Below are 19,960 nucleotides of genomic sequence, written 5' to 3' on the forward strand. Positions count from 1 at the left end.
CGAATGCGTTCATAAAAAAGAATACTCGCATTAATTGAACAATAACATTATTATTTGTGTTCGTTGCCGCAATTAGAATCTTGTGGCGTACTTTCGAAAAATGCTAGTGTTTTATTAATGCTGGTCAGCAGGTGTTGGTACAAGCAAAACAAAGTGACCACTTGTCATTAGTGCATAAATCAAGACAACACTGTGTTAATGTCTGCATTAAAATAATGCGAAGTTTAATTTGGGATAATTTTAAATTTGACATATGCGAGGGACGTGCACGTTTCCTTTCTAATTTTGATTTAAGTTTTAGGCAAACAATTTTTGAGCTTTATTCAAAAAAAAGTTTTAAGTATTAGCTCATTAGATCATAGTTATTCTCAAGAAGTTGAGGTGCACGTGATCTATTAGGTCTAGAACCATATTCGTGCGGTTTCTCAAGAGACAGCGGAACTTGGTTATTATTCCAATATTCCGAACATGCGTTGGAAAGCTTCTGTATTTGATAAAGCTTGAATATTATTCCAAGAAAATTGCTGCAAAATACAATACGAGGTCACGAAATCTTTAATAGTGACTCGAGTGGGATGAAAAAGTTTAAAAGCAGCATAATTTATTCAAAAGCACGTAAATTGATTGTCATATGAATTCAAGCCAAGAGACGATGAAAGGCGATTTTACATGTCAGAAATGCTTGAAAGCTACAAAAATAAGTCGTTTTTGTATCGGATTATTATAAAACATAACAACTTTAATTACAAATAACTATATATGGAACCTCAGCTAAATCAAATGAAAAGTTAACTATTCATGGCACCAAGATAATGCTCTACAATTGGGGAGATCAGAAGATCGGATAAAGGCATTAATGGGGAACGTTATCCACAATAACTTATTGATTTGAAGCAAGTGAGGTAATGATTTTTCATCATGGATAGTTTTGTCCCACCCTGCTTATAGCTCAGATATTTACCTACCGTTTGTTCCGGTCGATGCAGACTGCTCTCACCGTAAGATGGTCCATAACAGAAAAGGGTATATAATATTGGCTTTAATCATTCATTGCAGCCAATCCGGCGCAATCCCTTTAGGATTAAGACCACTGATTGCTACTCAAATTCGAAGACAAAGAACTGATAAGGAGCATGCATCAGCTCCTTGTATAATATGGTCGGACAAAAGCATGCCAGACGGTTGGAATTTAAATGTGATCTGGGGTAAGGTATTCACCATGCGCCAAATCTTGCAAAAAACAGTGAAAAGATAATCGACACACACCACCTCTTCGTCGATTTCAAAGCTGCTTTTGACAGCACGAAAAGAAGCTGTGAATCGGCTGTGTAAACTGTGGGTGAGCAATACCAGCTCCGTCTGGATCGGAAATGACCTGTCCGTGCCGTTCAAGGCGACTCCCAAAGAAGAAGCAAAGCAAAAGGGTCTGGTAGTGAACGAAGGACGAAATATCTCCTGTCATCAAACAAACAGTCGTCGCATTCGCGACTTGGCTCCTACGTAACTGTCGACAGTCATAACTTCCAAGTTGTAGATAATTTCGTCTATCTTGCAACCAGCATTAACACCAACACTAATGTCAGTCCAGAAAACAAAGTCAGGCTTTACAAGGCTAATTATAGATATATGTATATGCTAATTGTGGAGTACCACAAGGCAATCGAACATAGAGATGCAAATGTTCGGGCAATAGCTCTACTAAATAATAGCTATACAGCCCGAATACTTAAAGGAAATCATGTGTGAGATTTACCTTTTAGAAATTAAGTTTTGTATATTAAAAAATATTATTTATAAAATTTGGAGTATAAAAACTGTTCTAACTATTTCTGTTATAATATTAAGATGTTTAAAAAATTTACTTAATGTCGTACTGATAGTTTGTAAATAAATAAGATTTACGAACAAATTTGTATTCTTTTATTACTCAAGAGTGTTGGATTCTCGTTAAAATTATGTCAAATAATTTGGTAAGTTAAGCATATTTAACCTGAAAGTGATGATTGCCTTATGGACTTGCAACTATTTTGATTTCATAGAATACTTCTTAGAATTTTATAGTAAATTAAATCAAGACAACTAAACTTCAAATCCAAATTACAACAAATTTCGCTTAAAATTTTGTTATTATTGCCAACTGTTTTTACGAAAATGTATGGACTTTTACGACAATTTTAGATAGTACCGACAGCTGCACTGCACACAGGGTTGTAATAACACAAAAAAAAGTTGAAAAAAGAAATCAAAACCCTCCTTTCTCCTCTTATAATACATATTTTCATTTGAAGTGGAATTGAGTACAAACAACTACAAAAAAAAGGATGGTAACACACACCTCAACTTCTCCTTTCAAAAAAAAAATATAATAGTTTAGGCATAAACTTAAAAATTGTCTAACCTTTATCAGTTTCTAAAATCTTACCTAGTCAAACTTAAAAATATAATAATTTCACCGGTCAACACGATTTTTGGGTCTGACATCTACATGTTAAATTTTTGTTTCTCCTATGACAAAAATAAGGAAAAATTTTTTTTTCCGGTTAAAGTTTGCTTTCGTAGAAATTAGAGCAATTTTTTGATTTTTAAACAGAAATTACTGATTTTTATATTTTTTCTACAATTTCACTATAGAATATAATTAGAACTGTGCCTCTTACAAATAATAATACTGTTTACTTTCGGGTTAATCAAAGTGCTGCCATCTTTGATTTATGAAATAAATTAAACTATACTTATAGATGTAAATCAGCCCAACGCAAACTTAAAGAAGTAAAGATTAATATTTAACTGTTTTTCAATGTCGAGAATCAGAATTCAAGCATGAGAACAGAAACCCCAAAAAAAATATTTTTTTTGTTGACCGGTGTTATTAGTGATTGCGGCACATTTCCAGTGATAATAAATTATCGGTAAATAAACAAGAATACGTAATTCGAAGCAAATGTACAAATGTATGTACATAATATATGATATACGTATGTATGGTATGTACATCAAGCTTCATTCCTTGTGCTCAAATGAGCATGAGGTGCAGTGCACAAAAACTCGCATAACCTAAAAAAAAGCAGGTGTCATTATGACAACTTAGCAACTGTTTCTAGAAAGTTTAAAGACAATTTTTTTATAGGGATCTCTTCGGATTTAAAAATGAAACATTTCGAATGCTTCAATCAATAATAGACACTAAAAGGTTTACTCCTACCTTCCGTTGCTGTGCTAATACTGGCTTCAGTTATTGTATTTGTTGTCGTTGTGCTGGCTCCGTTTTCGGCAGCATTCGCCGGCTCGATACGTATACGTCGTATTACACGTCTACGCACACCGCGCTCATTACCGTTATTTTCTTTAACTGGACCACAACACATAACCGCACAGACCTAAAAGATATGAACCACCCATGTTAACAAAGATAAATAGAACCCGGTGTCTCTGAATGGAAGCTGCAATGTATCACAAGCGCTTACGAAGCGACAGGTCAACACTTACTCTTATTATGAGATAGATGACGCCGAAAACTATAATTATTATAAATATAGCAGCGACATCATCCATTTTCAACACGCCGAGTAGAAGCTATGCAATATTGTCGTTTTATTATAATACAGTTACCGCGGATTGTATAATTATAATTGGAGAATTATAATTAGAATCGGGAAGGGTGGAAAATAATGCTATTCCATAAACAGAGAACTAATACTGTTATAATATAATATTCCTATTTTCGGTTGTTTCAATTTGTGTTTTATTATTATATCAACTTTTTTTGGCTTTTTGGTTTTTTTTGGTAGTCACTGACTAAATAACGGAACACTTCACAGAGCCTGGTTATCACGACACAACTAAAACAACATATATCGCTGACATTTGACTTCACTTGTAGTCTTTTATAAAGAAATTGATAAAGCGCAAGCCCAATAAACCACAAGAGACCACGAAAAATGCGTGTGCATGTAGATAGTACATATATATTGTATTGGCTCTTTGATTGGCAAACCCTGCCAAAAACTGTGCGAGTATAATTAAATAGAGCAACCAGTATTATGCTCTTCAGAGTACAATTTGGAATGAAATAGTTGACATATACATAGGATATAATTGGAGATTCCTTAGTTGTAGACAGTTAGAACTGAACTAAAGTTGGTTCAAATAACAAATTTAAATGTGACTAGTCTCATTTCGCATCCGTTGGGGTAGAAAATATGCTAGTCTGTAAAGGCCTGAAAAAAAATTATTTATTTCAGGATTCAAAATGATACGGCTAGTCTCTTCAATAAACGAAATAAAAACCTTTCTGAAGGCAAAGAAAGAGTTAGGGCGTAGACTTATGTATATAAATACTAGAAATACTGAAATAAAATCTAAATTGAACTTGCCTTTAATCAAGCTTTATAAGAAAGTCATATTCCTCTTAAGAATTTTCACCTATTCTTTATGAGTATAAACGGGTATACCTCACGAAATACGCGCTCCTTATCATCTGATAAATATTTTAATGAGATATTTTCAAAATAGGAGATTGTTCTGTTGTATAAACTATTTCCAGCGGAGTACCACAATGCTCGCTTTTAGGCCCACTACTAAAGAACCTGATGTACGATGGCGTGCTAAGAATACCGTAATCAAAAAATGTGAAAACAATCACATATATTATAGTATACGGATGACTTCATAGTGGTAGCAGTGGCTAAACATCTGAATGACCTCCGAATCAAATGCAATGCCTGCATAAATGGCCGATGATTTATTACCATAAGTCTAGAGCTGGTTGAGTAGAAAACAGAAGTCTTGCTCATGTATAATAGTAGACCCAAGACTCAAATTCAAGGAACACTTAGAAAATACAACGTGTAAAATCTATGATCGACTATGATAGCAAATAAAGGCTGTGTGTGTTCCAGCCGACGATTTTTAATAGCTACGGTAATGAGATCAGTTATATATACAGCCAATATGGATACAGTCGCTAGAAATAAAATCATATGTTAGACCAATTAACGCAGGGTACAGACTTTCTGTAGTACGCGTGATAAGTGCTTTCCGAACCATATCAAATGAACCTGCTGAGGTATTAGCCAGTATGGCGCCGATTGATATCCAGAGATACAAATTCGCGCGAATATATAATTTATCAGAGACGTCTACCCCAGAAAAAAGAGAGGAGATAATCACCAGCAACGCAATGTGACAGCACTCGAAAGACGGTAGACCTGCAGTCCGATTCCAGACATACATTTGTGGATAGATAAACAACATGGGGACCTGAATTTGCAACTGACTCAAATACTCAGTGACAATGGGTGCTATAGAAGCTACCTATTCATATATCGTCATGACTTAAGTCCATATTGTCTGACTTGTCCTCTGGGTGTATTCTGAACACATCACAGTCTATCATTGCCCTTGCTTTTCAACTATAAGGGATAAACTGAAAACCACACTTGGAGGTAGTCTTACGGAAGGAAATTTGGGTGCAAAGTCCAGTGGTCCCGTAGGAGAGACATGAGATGGGATTAGGTTAGGTTTAGCGGATTAAAGTGCTGTACTCCGGCTTTCGAAGCTTCCTCCTACTACAAAAAGAGAGAGAGGGAGAACTGGTTGCGGTTTAGCAAAAATAAAATTTCCAATTATTTATAAGAATTTGGAAATTTATTGCTTTTCTAACATGTAGATTTATTGTTCGATTCATGGTTGACTTTTTAAATCTTTCTAATATTCCGTATTTTAGGTGCCTAAAAAGTTCGAATTAATACGATTTGATTTTTTAAGCGATTTTAAGTCTTGAAAGTAGCACGTTTTGTTCACTGGGTTGTAAAAATAAATTTTATAGACACATTTATTTATTTTCATGAACCCCGGGACCTTATCTATCTATAATGATTAGCAATAATTTGCCGAATCACAACTACAACAAAATTTAGCTTTAGACTTTTGCCAGCTTATTTCACAATTTAGATATACTCGTTACCATGTTTGCCTGCATGTATGTACATGGCATATGTGTACACACATACATACTCGTATAGTGGCCGAAGCGTAAAACTGTGCATAGTAAATATGCAATAAATTATGTCAACTGATAAACTGACAAAACAAAAATAAGGGTACATATGTATGTGCTTACAATGTACTCTAATTGTTTTCCCATAAAAATAAAAAATTTAAATATAATTATGTTATAACAAATTCAAAAGGACATCATAAATAATCTCTCTAACTAAAACAAACGGCTGTGTATGTGTTTCGCTGTAAAGTGATCATAACGACGCAGCGCTAATTTTAAATACTGAATCACTAATCCCTTAAGCAGTCACATGAATGTTGTTCAATAAAATGTGTCACTTCGCTGAGAGATTAACTAAGCACTTGAACACAAGTGTCGTCTAATGATCTTTCACGTGAGAATGAAAGTCAGTGAAACTATTCGAAACATTTAAAAGCGTATTTTTATAAACTAAAATTAATTGCTTCGTTTTCATTTACAGCCCAAAAATGTATTCCTTCAGCTATTTTTAAAAGCGGCATTACGCTGGATATTTTCGACAAACTTTCTGTTCGAAAGTACGGTGTAATATTGCATAAGACAGTGGAGACTACTGAGCTACAACTGTAAACGAAAGCAACACTGGAGAAGGTTAGAAAGGCAAATTCAACCGGAAGGAAAAAAAATACAGGTTTATTGTATTCGCTTAGCTAATTATTGATAATAAATTCATGATTGATAATGTATTGTGAATATTTTTCGAATATTATCCGGCTTAGCTGTTCGCTTACAGAAATATAGGGTGATTTTTTAAGAGCTTGATAACTTTAAAAAAAAAAAAAAAACGCATAAAATTTGCAAAATCTCATCGGTTCTTTATTTGAAACGTTAGATTGGTTCATGACATTTACTTTTTGAAGATAATTTCATTTAAATGTTGACCGCGGCTGCGTCTTAGGTGGTCCATTCGGAAAGTCCAATTTTGGGCAACTTTTTCGAGCATTTCGGCCGGAATAGCCCGAATTTCTTCGGAAATGTTGTCTTCCAAAGCTGGAATAGTTGCTGGCTTATTTCTGTAGACTTTAGACTTGACGTAGCCCCACAAAAAATAGTCTAAAGGCGTTAAATCGCATGATCTTGGTGGCCAACTTACGGGTCCATTTCTTGAGATGAATTGTTGTCCGAAGTTTTCCCTCAAAATGGCCATAGAATCGCGAGCTGTGTGGCATGTAGCGCCATCTTGTTGAAACCACATGTCAACCAAGTTCAGTTCTTCCATTTTTGGCAACAAAAAGTTTGTTAGCATCGAACGATAGCGATCGCCATTCACCGTAACGTTGCGTCCAACAGCATCTTTGAAAAAATACGGTCCAATGATTCCACCAGCGTACAAACCACGCCAAACAGTGCATTTTTCGGGATGCATGGGCAGTTCTTGAACGGCTTCTGGTTGCTCTTCACCCCAAATGCGGCAATTTTGCTTATTTACGTAGCCATTCAACCAGAAATGAGCCTCATCGCTGAACAAAATTTGTCGCGAAACACATTTCGAACCGAACACTGATTTTGGTAATAAAATTCAATGATTTGCAAGCGTTGCTCGTTAGTAAGTCTATTCATGATGAAATGTCAAAGCATACTGAGCATCTTTCTCTTTGACACCATGTCTGAAATCCCACTTGATCTGTCAAATACTAATGCATGAAAATCCTAACCTCAAAAAAATCACCCGTTACATATCTATGGATAAAGACTACATGTGAGAGAGATATTGATGTTACCTGACGAAGATATTTTTGCAATGTGAGTAAATAGCTGATAAAATCACTGCTGTTCGCAATTGAATAAAATATTTCATTTATAAAAATATATCAAATATACATTCAGCTATGTTTTGCATTCTACTCTCACATGTCTGTTACAGAAATCGCCTAATTTTTGATGTTAAGATGCCATGATGTGGGCAGAGGGAGGTACGAAGAAGAGTTTTCAGCCAAGAGCTCTTCATTAACTTAAGCTTCAGGATACCAGGCCACTTGGGAATTTCTCAAGTAGAGGTTGCCATAGAGGCACAGCTTCGAAATGCAGCTTTATTAGAGGTATACATTCAATACAACAGCGCGCTCAAGGATAGCCAAAGAGTATTTGAACTCACTAGCAATAGCATACAGTTTTTTTCGATGTCAGACTGGTTTGGGCGCCTGGTGATAGGCGAATTGTAGAAAACTGCGAAGATCATGAGCTCACAATAAAGGCCACATTTACCCTAATCTAATCAGTGTGGGTGGGTGTCACGCAACGAAAATACACATGTACATACAAATGACAGGCGATCTCAGCTTATGAAGTCAAATCGCTATTAGTGAAGGAGTTTATAGGAAAGTTGAACCGCCTATCAGTTTGCAACCGTGTATACCTGATCTGAGTACCGGAAAAACTGGTCCAACATGGGCATAGTGTCTTGCGCAAACTGCCGGTTTTACGACATGGTACCGGAAAATATGTAGAAGTAAGCTCAAAGCCCTTGAACCCAGTTACATGGACCGGGATCACATTACCTCCATCACAGTAAAAAACTTCAATTACTTTCTATCTATTTTTCTTTTGAAGAAGAATTAAGAAAAGAATGTACGAATGGGTAATATTCTATTTTACGGTATTGATCTTGATTTTCGCAGTATTTTTTAGCACTGTACTATGAGCAACTTTTTTAAAACTTCACATGTTACCTCTGTCCTGAATTTTAACGCACGATCCACTGAATGATGGCTATGCTCTCAAGCACTCGTATAGTTGATGCAATCCTTTCTTATCACTCACATGTACGTACATAAATACAATTGCCAATTGAACGAGCTTTTAAAGGTGTGATGGAAGCAATCGATAAAAAGCATTATAAAATTTTCGCAACTATTTCATTAAATGTTTATTATTTCGTGCATTATTGAACTCTATCATAACAAGAGACGTCACACGCACTCCCTATCAGTCGCACCCACAATTATTGTATTTTGTAAATGACTTTAATGACTTTTATCACTGACCTGCATGCCGTACATAGCGTGGAACGCGGTGTATGTGGGTACGCCGACGCATCTGATAGTATAAATGCCTTTCCATTGTACAGAAGAGCTTTATCATCCACTAAGAGAGAAGTGAGCACACTTAATATTCATTTATTTATTGTAACTTATGCAATATTTTATTTGAGTGTTTCTGCTATCACTGCCATTACAAAACATTGCGCTTACGTACTTACTTTTAGTAAAAGTGCGATAGCGAAAAGCCCCAACATGCAATAAATATAGGTGAGTTCATCCATGTTGTAGAGGCTTAGATTTCGAGTGTGCCAAAACAGTTTGGTTAAAGTTATTTAAATTACGATTTTTACACGTTATAAATTTTGTAATGATTTTGTTTTGATAACTAATTTGCGCCATAATTGAAATATCAATGACGTTTGAAAAAATCTTTTTTTGTTTTGGAATTTTCGAAAATTTAAAAAAAAAAAACAATAAAAGTGACACAAGAATTAATAAGCACAGAGGAGGGTGGGAATATGTAATGCAAGATTCATGTGATTCAAAATAGCGTTATTTTTTATTTCGATTTTTTCCTAATAAATTATAGTTCTTAATAATTTATTTATTATATTTCTTGAGGGGTAGTTCAGATATTGGAAAATTTGCATTTTCGCATACTCTTAAAGTATATTACATAGCGTAGAAATGTTCTCTGAAAATTTGAAATAAATTTCACTAATGCTTTTCCGAGTTGTTCGATATATAGCAAAAGGTTATAGGACGTTGTTGTTGTAGTGGCAGAAAACAGTCTTGAAGTAATTTCGAGGTATGGTGCCGAGTTGACAGTTCTTGGTTGAATAAAAATCCAAGTTCGTTCCGGTTACTTCGACTCTACTATCGTGGGAACGTCGCTCAGGAACGTTAATAGAAAACTTTAAATGCGTTTTTCTCAAAATGTTGTTCTTTGAAATGGTGAAGCTACTGTTGCTTCGAATAGATTTCAATGCAATTGAAACAGCCTTCACTAAATTTAAATTAACCTCGATTGATTTTAGCTGAACCTCCGAGGACTAATGATGGTAACCGCAAAGAACTCCGGTGGAACTGGATAAACTCAAATCGCCACTACTTTTAAGTTTTTTTCCGAATTTCCGTCAAGTCATTGCGAAACCTTATTTAATGATTCCGTGTTTTTACTTTTATAAAAAAAAAATTATTTAATTGCAAACAAAAATTAATTGCTTACTCGTAAAACTTGCTTGTTTATGATCCGAAGGTTAGGCTCACCGACAATAATTTTGTCTAAACTGTAAGCATTCACTTAGAAATAAATACTAATTTTGATAACAAAAATTAAGTGGAGATAAAATTTGCAATCCCTCTTATCATGGTGTAATATTACAATCTCTGCGGTTATAAAAACGATCTGTTATTATACCCCAAACAGAGCGTAATAAATTTAGTACGAATTTTCAAAAAACCCCACCAGAAAACTAATCCCTTAGTTATTGTTTCAGCTAATCATTTGCCATTTCGAAAGCGCCGATATCGGATCACTATATAGCAAGTTGCTGCCATACAAACTGACCCATCAAGCTCAAGTTTTTCTTGTAAAGAAACCTTTTTTATTTTACGAGACATTTTTATGAAATTATTGACCAAAGCAACGTGGCAATATCGGTATATTATGTCACATGACACCCATACCAACTGAAGTTGTATGGAGACTGCTTAATTTGTGTAGAGTATTAATATTTCGCTGCAATCGAAGTTAACATTCTTACGTGTTCTATTATAATAGAATTAAACTTATCAATTGCTTTCGACGAATGAAATAAAGAAAGCTCTTCAAATATAAAGAATGCGTCCTTAAGAAGCACTCAATAATATTATGTAACTTTACAGCGTAACAGATAGATTTTGGAATTTGTTAGCTGAGTGCCGAATTAACCTCATTTAGTATATTTAAACGATATAAATGATTAGATACATATAATTATAGTCAGTTTAAGAATTGAAATAGAATATTGTTCTCCGATAACATAATAGGAGTACGTTGAAAGTTACTGGGTACATAAAAATTTTGCAAAAAATCATAATCTTACATATATTAACTATTTATATAAGGGATTACATGGGTTTACGGGTTTCGAAAACTCGTTTTTTTCATCTTAACAAAAATCAACAAAACCTCTATAATATTGTCCTAAATTGTCTAGTTGACCCGAGTAATAGTTTCGGAGATACAGCCGTGAAAACTTGTGCGCTCGAGGCTAAGTGCGCCGTCGTTAAACACGTTTTTCTCGGAACTGGGTTTTTGAAGTCAGTTGGTCGGTTCTTGAGAACTACTCAATCGATCTTCATAAAATTTTACACAGGTTTTTGAGATACAATTCTTAAAGATTTTTGTGAAGGATTTTTTGTTTCGATTACAACAATTTGAAAAAAAATTCACGAAATTTTCACTGAAATTTTCATTTTTTTTGTAAAAATGTATGGCAAAAATCCAATGTTCATTTTTTTTCCTTCGTCTAAGTTCTAAATTAAGGTTTTAACTAAAACACACATTTTTCACTTTAGATGATCCTGTAAGGAGTTATTCTGCCAACGAGGGGTCACCGGAAATGGCGTCGCAATGGCCGAGTTTAAAATTTTTTTTTCACAAATTTTAGAATTTCTTTTTTTTATATGAGAAAAAAATTGTTTAAAAAAGGGCTGTTTTTTAGCCGAGGAAACCCAAGTAATCCACTAATAGGCTTCTAAAGTCTGTACATATACAATACAAAACAATGCTGCATCATATATTATATGGTTGAATTTATATTAACAGGGAAAGCTACTCAAAACAAAACTTTATAAATCAAAATCAAAAACATCAGCTAAATTGACAATAGCACAATTTGAATTTTAATGCTTTTATCATCACGAAAATTGAATCAAACAGCAATATGCTAATCATTTCAATTATGATAACATTTCACAACAATTTTATTAAAAGTTTCAATTCTGGAGGTTTCAAATGGATGTCAATAATTGTCATTGTCATTGAATTTGAACTAATCTAAATTAAATAGATAAGATTTGTGTCTAAAATCTTAATTAAATTATTAGTCGACACCACTTTTGTATACATAAATTTGTCAATAAATTAATGAATGCAAAATGCTAGTAATTTCACCGATAATTTTTCGTAACAAAAATGAATGGTTGTCAGAATGCAACAACAAATAACACAATTGTCAACACGTTTACGGCACGTTCATTTGGTTTGAAAAAAATATATGTTCGCCAACCTGGAATTTGTATGATGGAATCCAAAAATTTTGGTTTTTTGTACTAACCTGCGATTTCAACAGGTCGTCGTGGCCTTCTAGGTTCAGGTGTTTGATAATAGGTACGCACATGGCTCTCCGCTTGATGTTTGAAGCCTTTATAGAGTATCTTAATAAACAATGAAAGTGAAATTTAGCACACATATGCACACGTTTAACATAGCAATTCATTGCCGAAACCAGCTGTTTACTTACGATAAACAATAAAATCATTAAAAATGACAAATATATGACGTCTGAGAAATACATTTTGCTATTTTTTGCAAGTTGACTATTTAAAGTCTGACTTTTGTTGCTTTAATAAAGTATAATTATTTTCTTCTAACACCTTAGACACTTGTTTAATTGTAGCGCGTCTTTCAGTAAATTAGCATTCAAAGTATTTATTAATTAAGCACTCGTTCAGCAATAATCGCGACGATATGTGTGTCTTATCAATATGCTAAGTAAAAGCTTCGAAGCTTTTGGAGCGCACCTGCGACAAGATAACGAAGAGTGAGCATGCGCTGAGGGTTTCGATAAAATTTATTTTGCTCTGAATGCATAGTATGTGTGGTACATACATTTATGAGCACGATAAATTCATATGAAGATAGGTTGTGTTTGGATTGCTCTTAGTAAAGCCGTACCTGTCAGCAGATGTCGTAAAAAGTGAGTAATAGATAAGTCACAGGGAGTATGGGAGAGGAGATGGGCGTAAAGTATGTACGTAAATGAAATTTTGGATGAAAAGCTGTATGAGTTGTTGTGTTAAACAGTCTACAATGCTGACAAGTAGGCGGTTAAACGCTGTAAACAAATTCTTTAAATGTTATCTAAAAACAAGAAAAACATAAATTTCGGCTGCAGCTAAGCTATAATACCCCACACAGGTCAATTTCTTATAGCAACTTTACGTATTTATATATGGAAATATGAATATGTAACCGACTAAACTGTTTGCATACAGTGGAAAACATTTTGCTAATACATTCAAGCCACGTCGTCTGATGTAAACAACCACTATGCTATAATGGTCCAAGCTAAACAATATGCTGGAAATTTTTAGAATTGACTTTAATCTTGAATAATCTTTCTCAAATTTCTTGGAAATTTCTTGGCAAATAAATATAAAAGAACTTGATGTTGATCGATTACTTTGTATGGGAGCTACGTATATCCGATGGTTCCGACAAATGAGCACCTTCTTGAGGTGAAACTTTCTGTAACTGAGAGACGAGTATATGAGGATATGATTAAATCTACTCAATTCGTTACGCTGATCTTTTCTATGTATAGTACAAGTACATATATTATAGGGCGACGTATTCTTCTGGCTGTTACAAACAACATGCCAAACTCAGTGTACTCTGTTCATGGTATAAAGACTGCGAATGTTTGTTTCTCACGAGAACGCGATGGAAAATAACGAAAACATACATAAATATTATCGCTTGTCTTTGTGAGAATATGAAAAATATGTAAACAAGTTAAAATAAATTTCAAATTTAATAGCGAAATTTAGTTTAAATGAGCGGAATCGGGCTACAATAACGCCTATAACACACCCATATAACACAATTTTAAATTCCAGATTTTTTTCTTTACAGTAAACAATTCGTTGAATTGGTTCAATACTTCTCTTATCCCCCTGATTTGCGAACTACCGAGTGCTTAGAATGAATAAAGCCAGATTAAAACTTGCCCTCAACCCCATATAACCAACAAACCTTATGTACCTGAAGGTATTATCCCACCTTTATCCTTGCAATTTGAAAGGACACGGAATTGTTCATCAATACCTTAACTTAGCACTTCGTTACTTGTTAAATTTTAGATTACAAAAAAAGAATATCAAACAAAATAAGTTATAATTATATCTTAATTAGAATGCATTGAAGTAAACACTTTAAAACTCTTTTATTATTTTTCCTTTATAATTTTCTAGCTAACACTATCTTTTTAAAAATCAGCAGTAATCCGTCAGAATGGAACGATCCAAACAACCTTGATACCTTCATTCACTAGTTTTAGATCCTAGTGGAAACGCTACCAGCTTTCGTTTCGCTGGTGAATAATCTATTATTCGTCAGATTGTGATAGAATAATATCTTCTCAAGTAAAATGGTTTAGGAAATTTGAACTGCGTTCTTGTTGTGGTTGTAATCCGAATTTATCAATTTCAAAACTTTTCTTAAAGTTTAACTAGTAATGAAAAGCTTTTGTGTGATTCGCAGTATTCCGTAGAGAGAAATTTGTTCTTGAGGTATTTCCCATTAACTTATGTGGCCAAACACTTTTATTTATTTTTATATTCAGCATTTTTTAAATTTTTCCAAAAGGTTTTTTTGTGTAATACATATTTTACTCTTGAACAATCGAAACGATGCTTGGGTGATGGTAGGACTCGATGAATTTCATTTTTATATTTTTATATTGTAGCAATTGGTCTTCTAAAACGTGCTGGAATGGAATCGACGAAGCCAGAAAAACTGTATAAGTCACTCATTATTCCCAACCTGCTAATATGGTGCAGAGGCATGGACAACATCTGTTGAGTCGACGTTACGAGTTTTCGAGAGAAAGGTTTTGCGGAAAATTTATGGTCCTTTGTGTGTTGGCCACGGAACGATGAGCTATGTATATGAGATATACGACGACATTGACATAGTTCAGTGAATTAAGAGACAGCGGCTACGCTGGTTAGGTCATGTCGTCCGAATGGACGAAAACACCCCCGCTCTAAGAGTATTGAATGCAGTACCCGCCGGGGGAAGCAGAGGAAGAGGAAGACCACTACTCCATTGGAAAGACCAGGACCTGGCTTCGCTTGGAATCTCCAATTGGCGTCACATTGCAAAAACAAGAAACGACTGGCGCGCTGTTGTTAACTAGGCTGTAGCCACGTAAGTGATTTCTACGCCGATTTGGTTCTCTGAAAAATATGTTCTTAAAGACCTCAAAAAATTCCTCCACGTATGACCTCTTAATTGTCACGGAGAGGTCTTCGCCTTACAGTTTTCCCTTTTTTTCTATTATCACATTGAAACATTCTTAACTTGCTTCCAACTACTTCAAAAAATATCTCTATCTGGATTTTGTAGGAAATTAAATGCTCCGGCTGAATGCAGCCGTTTAAAGGTGTCAATGGTTGAAGTTTGATTATTTTAAGTAAAATTTTTTCTTATGAATTTCAGTTTTTTTATTTTCGTTTTGAAGTCCACATATTCTTAAAACTATTCACTTGATAAACTAATAAAAAAATTATCTGCCCAATTCACTTAAAATTAACTGTAGCCTCACAGTAACAATATCGAGTAAATTATGTTCTTTTTGTTATTTTTGCATGTGGTCCATAAACTTTTGCTAGTATTTTTTCCCTTCGAAAATGTTGCCATTTTATAGAAGTTTAATACCTTGCGAAAGTTTTAAACATAAGCTCTTTATTAACAAGCTTAATGTGGATTAAAATCCCGCATTCAATTTTTTTGTAAATGGAATATCGTCGTCCGTTGAAACTTTGTTGAAAAAAGTAATTCTAAAGTTTCATGTAATATTCGGTATTTTTAATCAAAAGATCAATATGTAAAGTTGCAATACACCCTAAAAATATTAGCTTAATAAAGCTTGAGAAAAGTTGATTCCTTTTTCCTTACTCCCAGTATAAATAGCCAAAGTGAGGCCTTTTTTAATTTTCTCGATTGACCTTACCCTTAAATAAACAAAAATATAAATCTCGGGTTTATCAAATCAAGTTCACTATAAATTCTGAGAATACATATTCGTCAACATATGTTAGAAATCGCCGACAATATTCAACCACATGTTTGCGGACAAGTGTAGATAAAACTGATAACTATCTTACTGATACTACACTGCGTATACGCACTTACCTTCTAGTACAATGTTATTTCGACGCATTGTTGGAGCACGTGGTGTGGGTGTTAGGGTGAATGCCTTAATGAGCAACTAAAATTAAAATAAGAAAATAATCCATTCTAGAATACAAACCAAAAAAATACAACAAGAAATGCAAATGAATTAGTTACAGACATATAGGTCTCCTTCTTCGTTGGCGTAGACACCGCTTACGCGGTTATAACAGAGTTGATGTATATTATATTTGCGCATATGAATATACCATACCCAAGCGTATGAGTATACCATACTTGTACACTGGACCTGCACATCATTACGAACTTATTTTCTACTTACTCTAAAAAGCACCAGCATGGAGGCAAGCAAAATTAAATAATAAACAAAATCAATGCCTGCCATTCTTTTCACGATTTTTTTGTTACAACAATACAATTGAACTGCTGTGTTTGTACTAAATTAGAACATTTGAAATGAGTTTTAAATAGCTTTGACATAACAGTTGCGAATATAGTCGGTATGCCTTCGTGACAAGACAGTGCGACTATAAAATGTATAGCAAATTCGCGGGGAGCACTTGAGTATAATCTTATCACACCCAGAAATGTACGGAACAATTCATAACAACTTTACTCTTTATCAAATTATTGTTTATGACTTTATTACAAATGCTCGCATAAGTGTATACATGAATAATTTCAGCAATTTTTAAACTTTCTACACTCTTTGCACTATAGTTAAACCAAAGGGTGGAATATTGTATTTGTAGATAAGGTGAGCTCTGCACGAAATCGACAGAAGAAAATCACAGTTCGGCAATAACCAAATATTCGTAGAGCTTCTGAAATATTTTCTCATACCTACGAGTATTAAACTTGATTGGTCTCTTAGAGGCTTTTATGTGACAGTATAATGTCAGGAGCACAAGCTTGAGTAAAACTTGAGATATCTTAATAAAACTTAGTACGTATGTTTTTTGACAACACGAGAAGGAGTAACATTATATTATATTCATTTATATAAGTATATCGGATACAACTTGACGCAAAAAGTGTTTCTAAGCAATGCCATCTCGACCCTAAAATTGTCAAAATGGGTTCGTAACTTTTCAAACACCCAAATTTCGATTATTGGGATCCCTGTGTTATTGCTGACTCCTTACCGAAAATTTCAATCAATGTGTGAGACACATATGTAATTGAAACTCGGAGAGAATTAATTCCTGATAATAGCAAGTCTGCCTGTCAAAACTAGATTGAATCGGGTCAATAACTTTCTTTGCCCCCATATCATGATATACAGTGTGCGACAAAACTAAAGCCCGAATTCTACCTTATCGGTATTTAACTCAATAAAATCATAAAGTAGGCATTGAATGATGTTTTATTGAGTTGTGTTATTAGCTCATATATTCTTCTTTTAAAATTAGTAAAAATTAAACATATTAACTTATCCAAAATATATCTAAAATTCTATATATGAAAATCTCCAAAAATCTGGTGCGACAAAACTAAAGCACATAACTAAGAATTCACATTAATTGTTTGTCTAACGGTTTGTAATGATCAGAAAATATTGTATATGTGTAGTTATTAGCTAAATAGAAAAATATTAGTGCATATTCAGTTGCAGTTCGTTATTCAATACGTTTGGTTGTATGTTAAAGTGAAAGATATATCAATGGCTCGAAATTACTATTCTGTTAATTTTAGAGAAAAAATTGTTAGTTATTTTAAGAAAAGAGAATCGGCTATGACTATAGCAAAACAGTTTGGAATAAATCATCCTATTGTTTCCCGAACATTAAGCCGATTTCGCAAATCAGGCTCTTCAGTTACAGTGCATAGAGGTAGAAGGCCGCGGAAAACAACCGAAAGAGATGATAAGGCAGTCACTCGGGCAATAAAAAATACCATGTTATATCGGCAACATCTATTGTAAGACAATTACGGTAAAACATATTATACAGATCCATAAGACGTCGAGCTGTCCATTGGGGATTTTCATGCTACCTGTAGCAAGTTAGTGCAAAAACACCGTATATTTCTTTAAAGAACAGACTGGTGCGACTGGAATTTGTGAGGAAGGTCGTAAATTGGACGATTACCAAATGGCAAACTGTACTTTTTTCTGTCGAATCTAAGTTTATTATGAAAGATTCGGTTGGGCTGAAGCTGATAGGCAGACTGAAGGAATAACGCCTAAATTCACGTTATACGACAGGCACAGTGAAACACGGTGGAGACAATGTACTAGTGTGGGGTTGTTTTTCAGGGAATGGAATAGGGCCAATTCATCATATAATTAGTATAATAGACAAATTTAAGCATAAAAATATTTTTCAGAATATTATACTGCCGCATGCTGCAAAAGAAATGCCTTTCAAATGGAGTGATCAACAAGACAACGAACAGAAACGCACTGCTTTTTATGTAAAACAGTGGTTTATTGATAACATGATTGAGGTTTCGAAGTGACCCGCATAATCACCAGATCTCAATCCCATAGAGAACCAATGGGAAATTGTGGATCGAAAAATCAGACGTAAGAATTGTAAAAATAAGGACGCTTTATTCAGACAAGTAAAGGAAGCATGGAAAAGCATTTCATGTGTCACATCAAATAAATTAATTACGTCCATTCCTAGCCGATGTGCAGCTATATTGAAAAATAAGGGATACACAACCAAAAATAGAAAGATAAAATTTTTTCAATCATAAAATCATTTCGTGCTTTAGTTTTGTCGCACCAGATTTTTGGAATTTTTCATATATGGAATTTTATATTTTTTGTTAATAAGTTAATATGTTTAATTTTTACTAATTTTAAAAGAAGAATACATGAGCTAATAACACAACTCAATAAAACATCATTCAATGCCTACTTTATGATTTTATTGAGTTAAATACCGATAAGGTAGAATCCGTGCTTTAGTTTTGTCGCACACTGTATATGTATATATAAGTTAACTAATAAGAATAACAGTATCTTTGTGCATAAAATAGATAAAATCGGGTTAAAACTTATTCTAACTCTGTATAAGCAATTTCAGGATTTTCAAACAATCAGTTGACTTAACTCCTCAGTGATTCTGCAGATCCTTGTTAAAGTCATTAAAGTTATATACATAACGATTTTAGCAAGCTAAGTTCTTAGAAAACTAAGTGAATAGAGTGCGCTGTCGCGAAAACAGTCCGACAATCACTTCGGCTGTAAAATCTTAGGGTTTTAGTGAGATTGTGCGCACACGAATATTCTCTTTCTTTGTGTTAGTGTTATAACCTTAACTAAATTGTGAAAGTTTCATGAAATTCCATTCAATCGGAATTATTGGTCCAAAACGAAGCAATCTTAGCTTCATTGTTTCCTAAATAATTCAACTATTGGTTGCTTAATCCATCCTGTGTGGTCATGCAAATGGATGTGTGCGATTCTATGGACAAATACAAAGAAGTACGAATCTTTTTTTATTGGTTTTATATGAAGAAAATGGTATATTAAGTTTGTCTCGGAACATAAGCGATCACTATGAGGAGCTGGCTCAATCTCTATCATTGCCAAAAGCTATTATTTGTCGGTACCGCCGATATCAGAACACTATAGACTAGATGTCTTCATGAAATTTAGCATGGAATATTTCCCAAAGCAATGAAACAATATCCGAACAATTTGTTCAGATCGAACTACTACAGCATATAATTGTCATACAAACTGGCCGAATAATATAAAATCCTTAAGTTGAAAATTTTTTTATTTGTGAAAGTAAAGCT

General features: G+C 34.0%; 1 protein-coding gene and 1 long non-coding RNA gene across 5 annotated transcripts in view; one reads left to right on the forward strand and one right to left on the reverse strand.

The window, feature by feature from the left end:
- Nucleotides 1-16,682, reverse strand: part of LOC105231988 (clathrin coat assembly protein AP180) — a 44,686-nt gene extending 28,004 nt beyond the window's left edge. Inside the window, exons 1-2 of one of the 4 annotated variants that reach the window (XM_011213583.4) lie at nt 16,530-16,682; nt 16,208-16,283 (exon numbers count right to left, since the gene is read on the reverse strand). In XM_011213583.4, the coding sequence (XP_011211885.2) occupies nt 16,208-16,283; nt 16,530-16,592 (139 nt within the window). In that variant the 5' untranslated portion in view covers nt 16,593-16,682. Of the gene's footprint in view, nt 1-3,202; nt 3,378-3,486; nt 3,822-9,024; nt 9,125-9,239; nt 9,410-12,344; nt 12,445-12,530; nt 12,741-16,207; nt 16,284-16,529 lie in introns of those variants that run through there. The other 3 variants (XM_011213574.4, XM_011213565.4, XM_011213531.4) reach the window with 3 other exon arrangements.
- Nucleotides 16,683-17,611: 929 nt separating this feature from the next.
- On the forward strand, nt 17,612-18,753 carry LOC125777114 (uncharacterized). The gene is made up of 2 exons (XR_007422110.1): nt 17,612-17,744; nt 18,536-18,753. It is a non-coding gene; the product is annotated as an uncharacterized LOC125777114 (long non-coding RNA).
- The last annotated feature ends 1,207 nt before the right edge of the window (nt 18,754-19,960 follow it).

Source organism: Bactrocera dorsalis, chromosome 3 (genome assembly GCF_023373825.1).
Source record: "Bactrocera dorsalis isolate Fly_Bdor chromosome 3, ASM2337382v1, whole genome shotgun sequence".
NCBI classification, from domain to species: domain Eukaryota; kingdom Metazoa; phylum Arthropoda; class Insecta; order Diptera; family Tephritidae; genus Bactrocera; species Bactrocera dorsalis.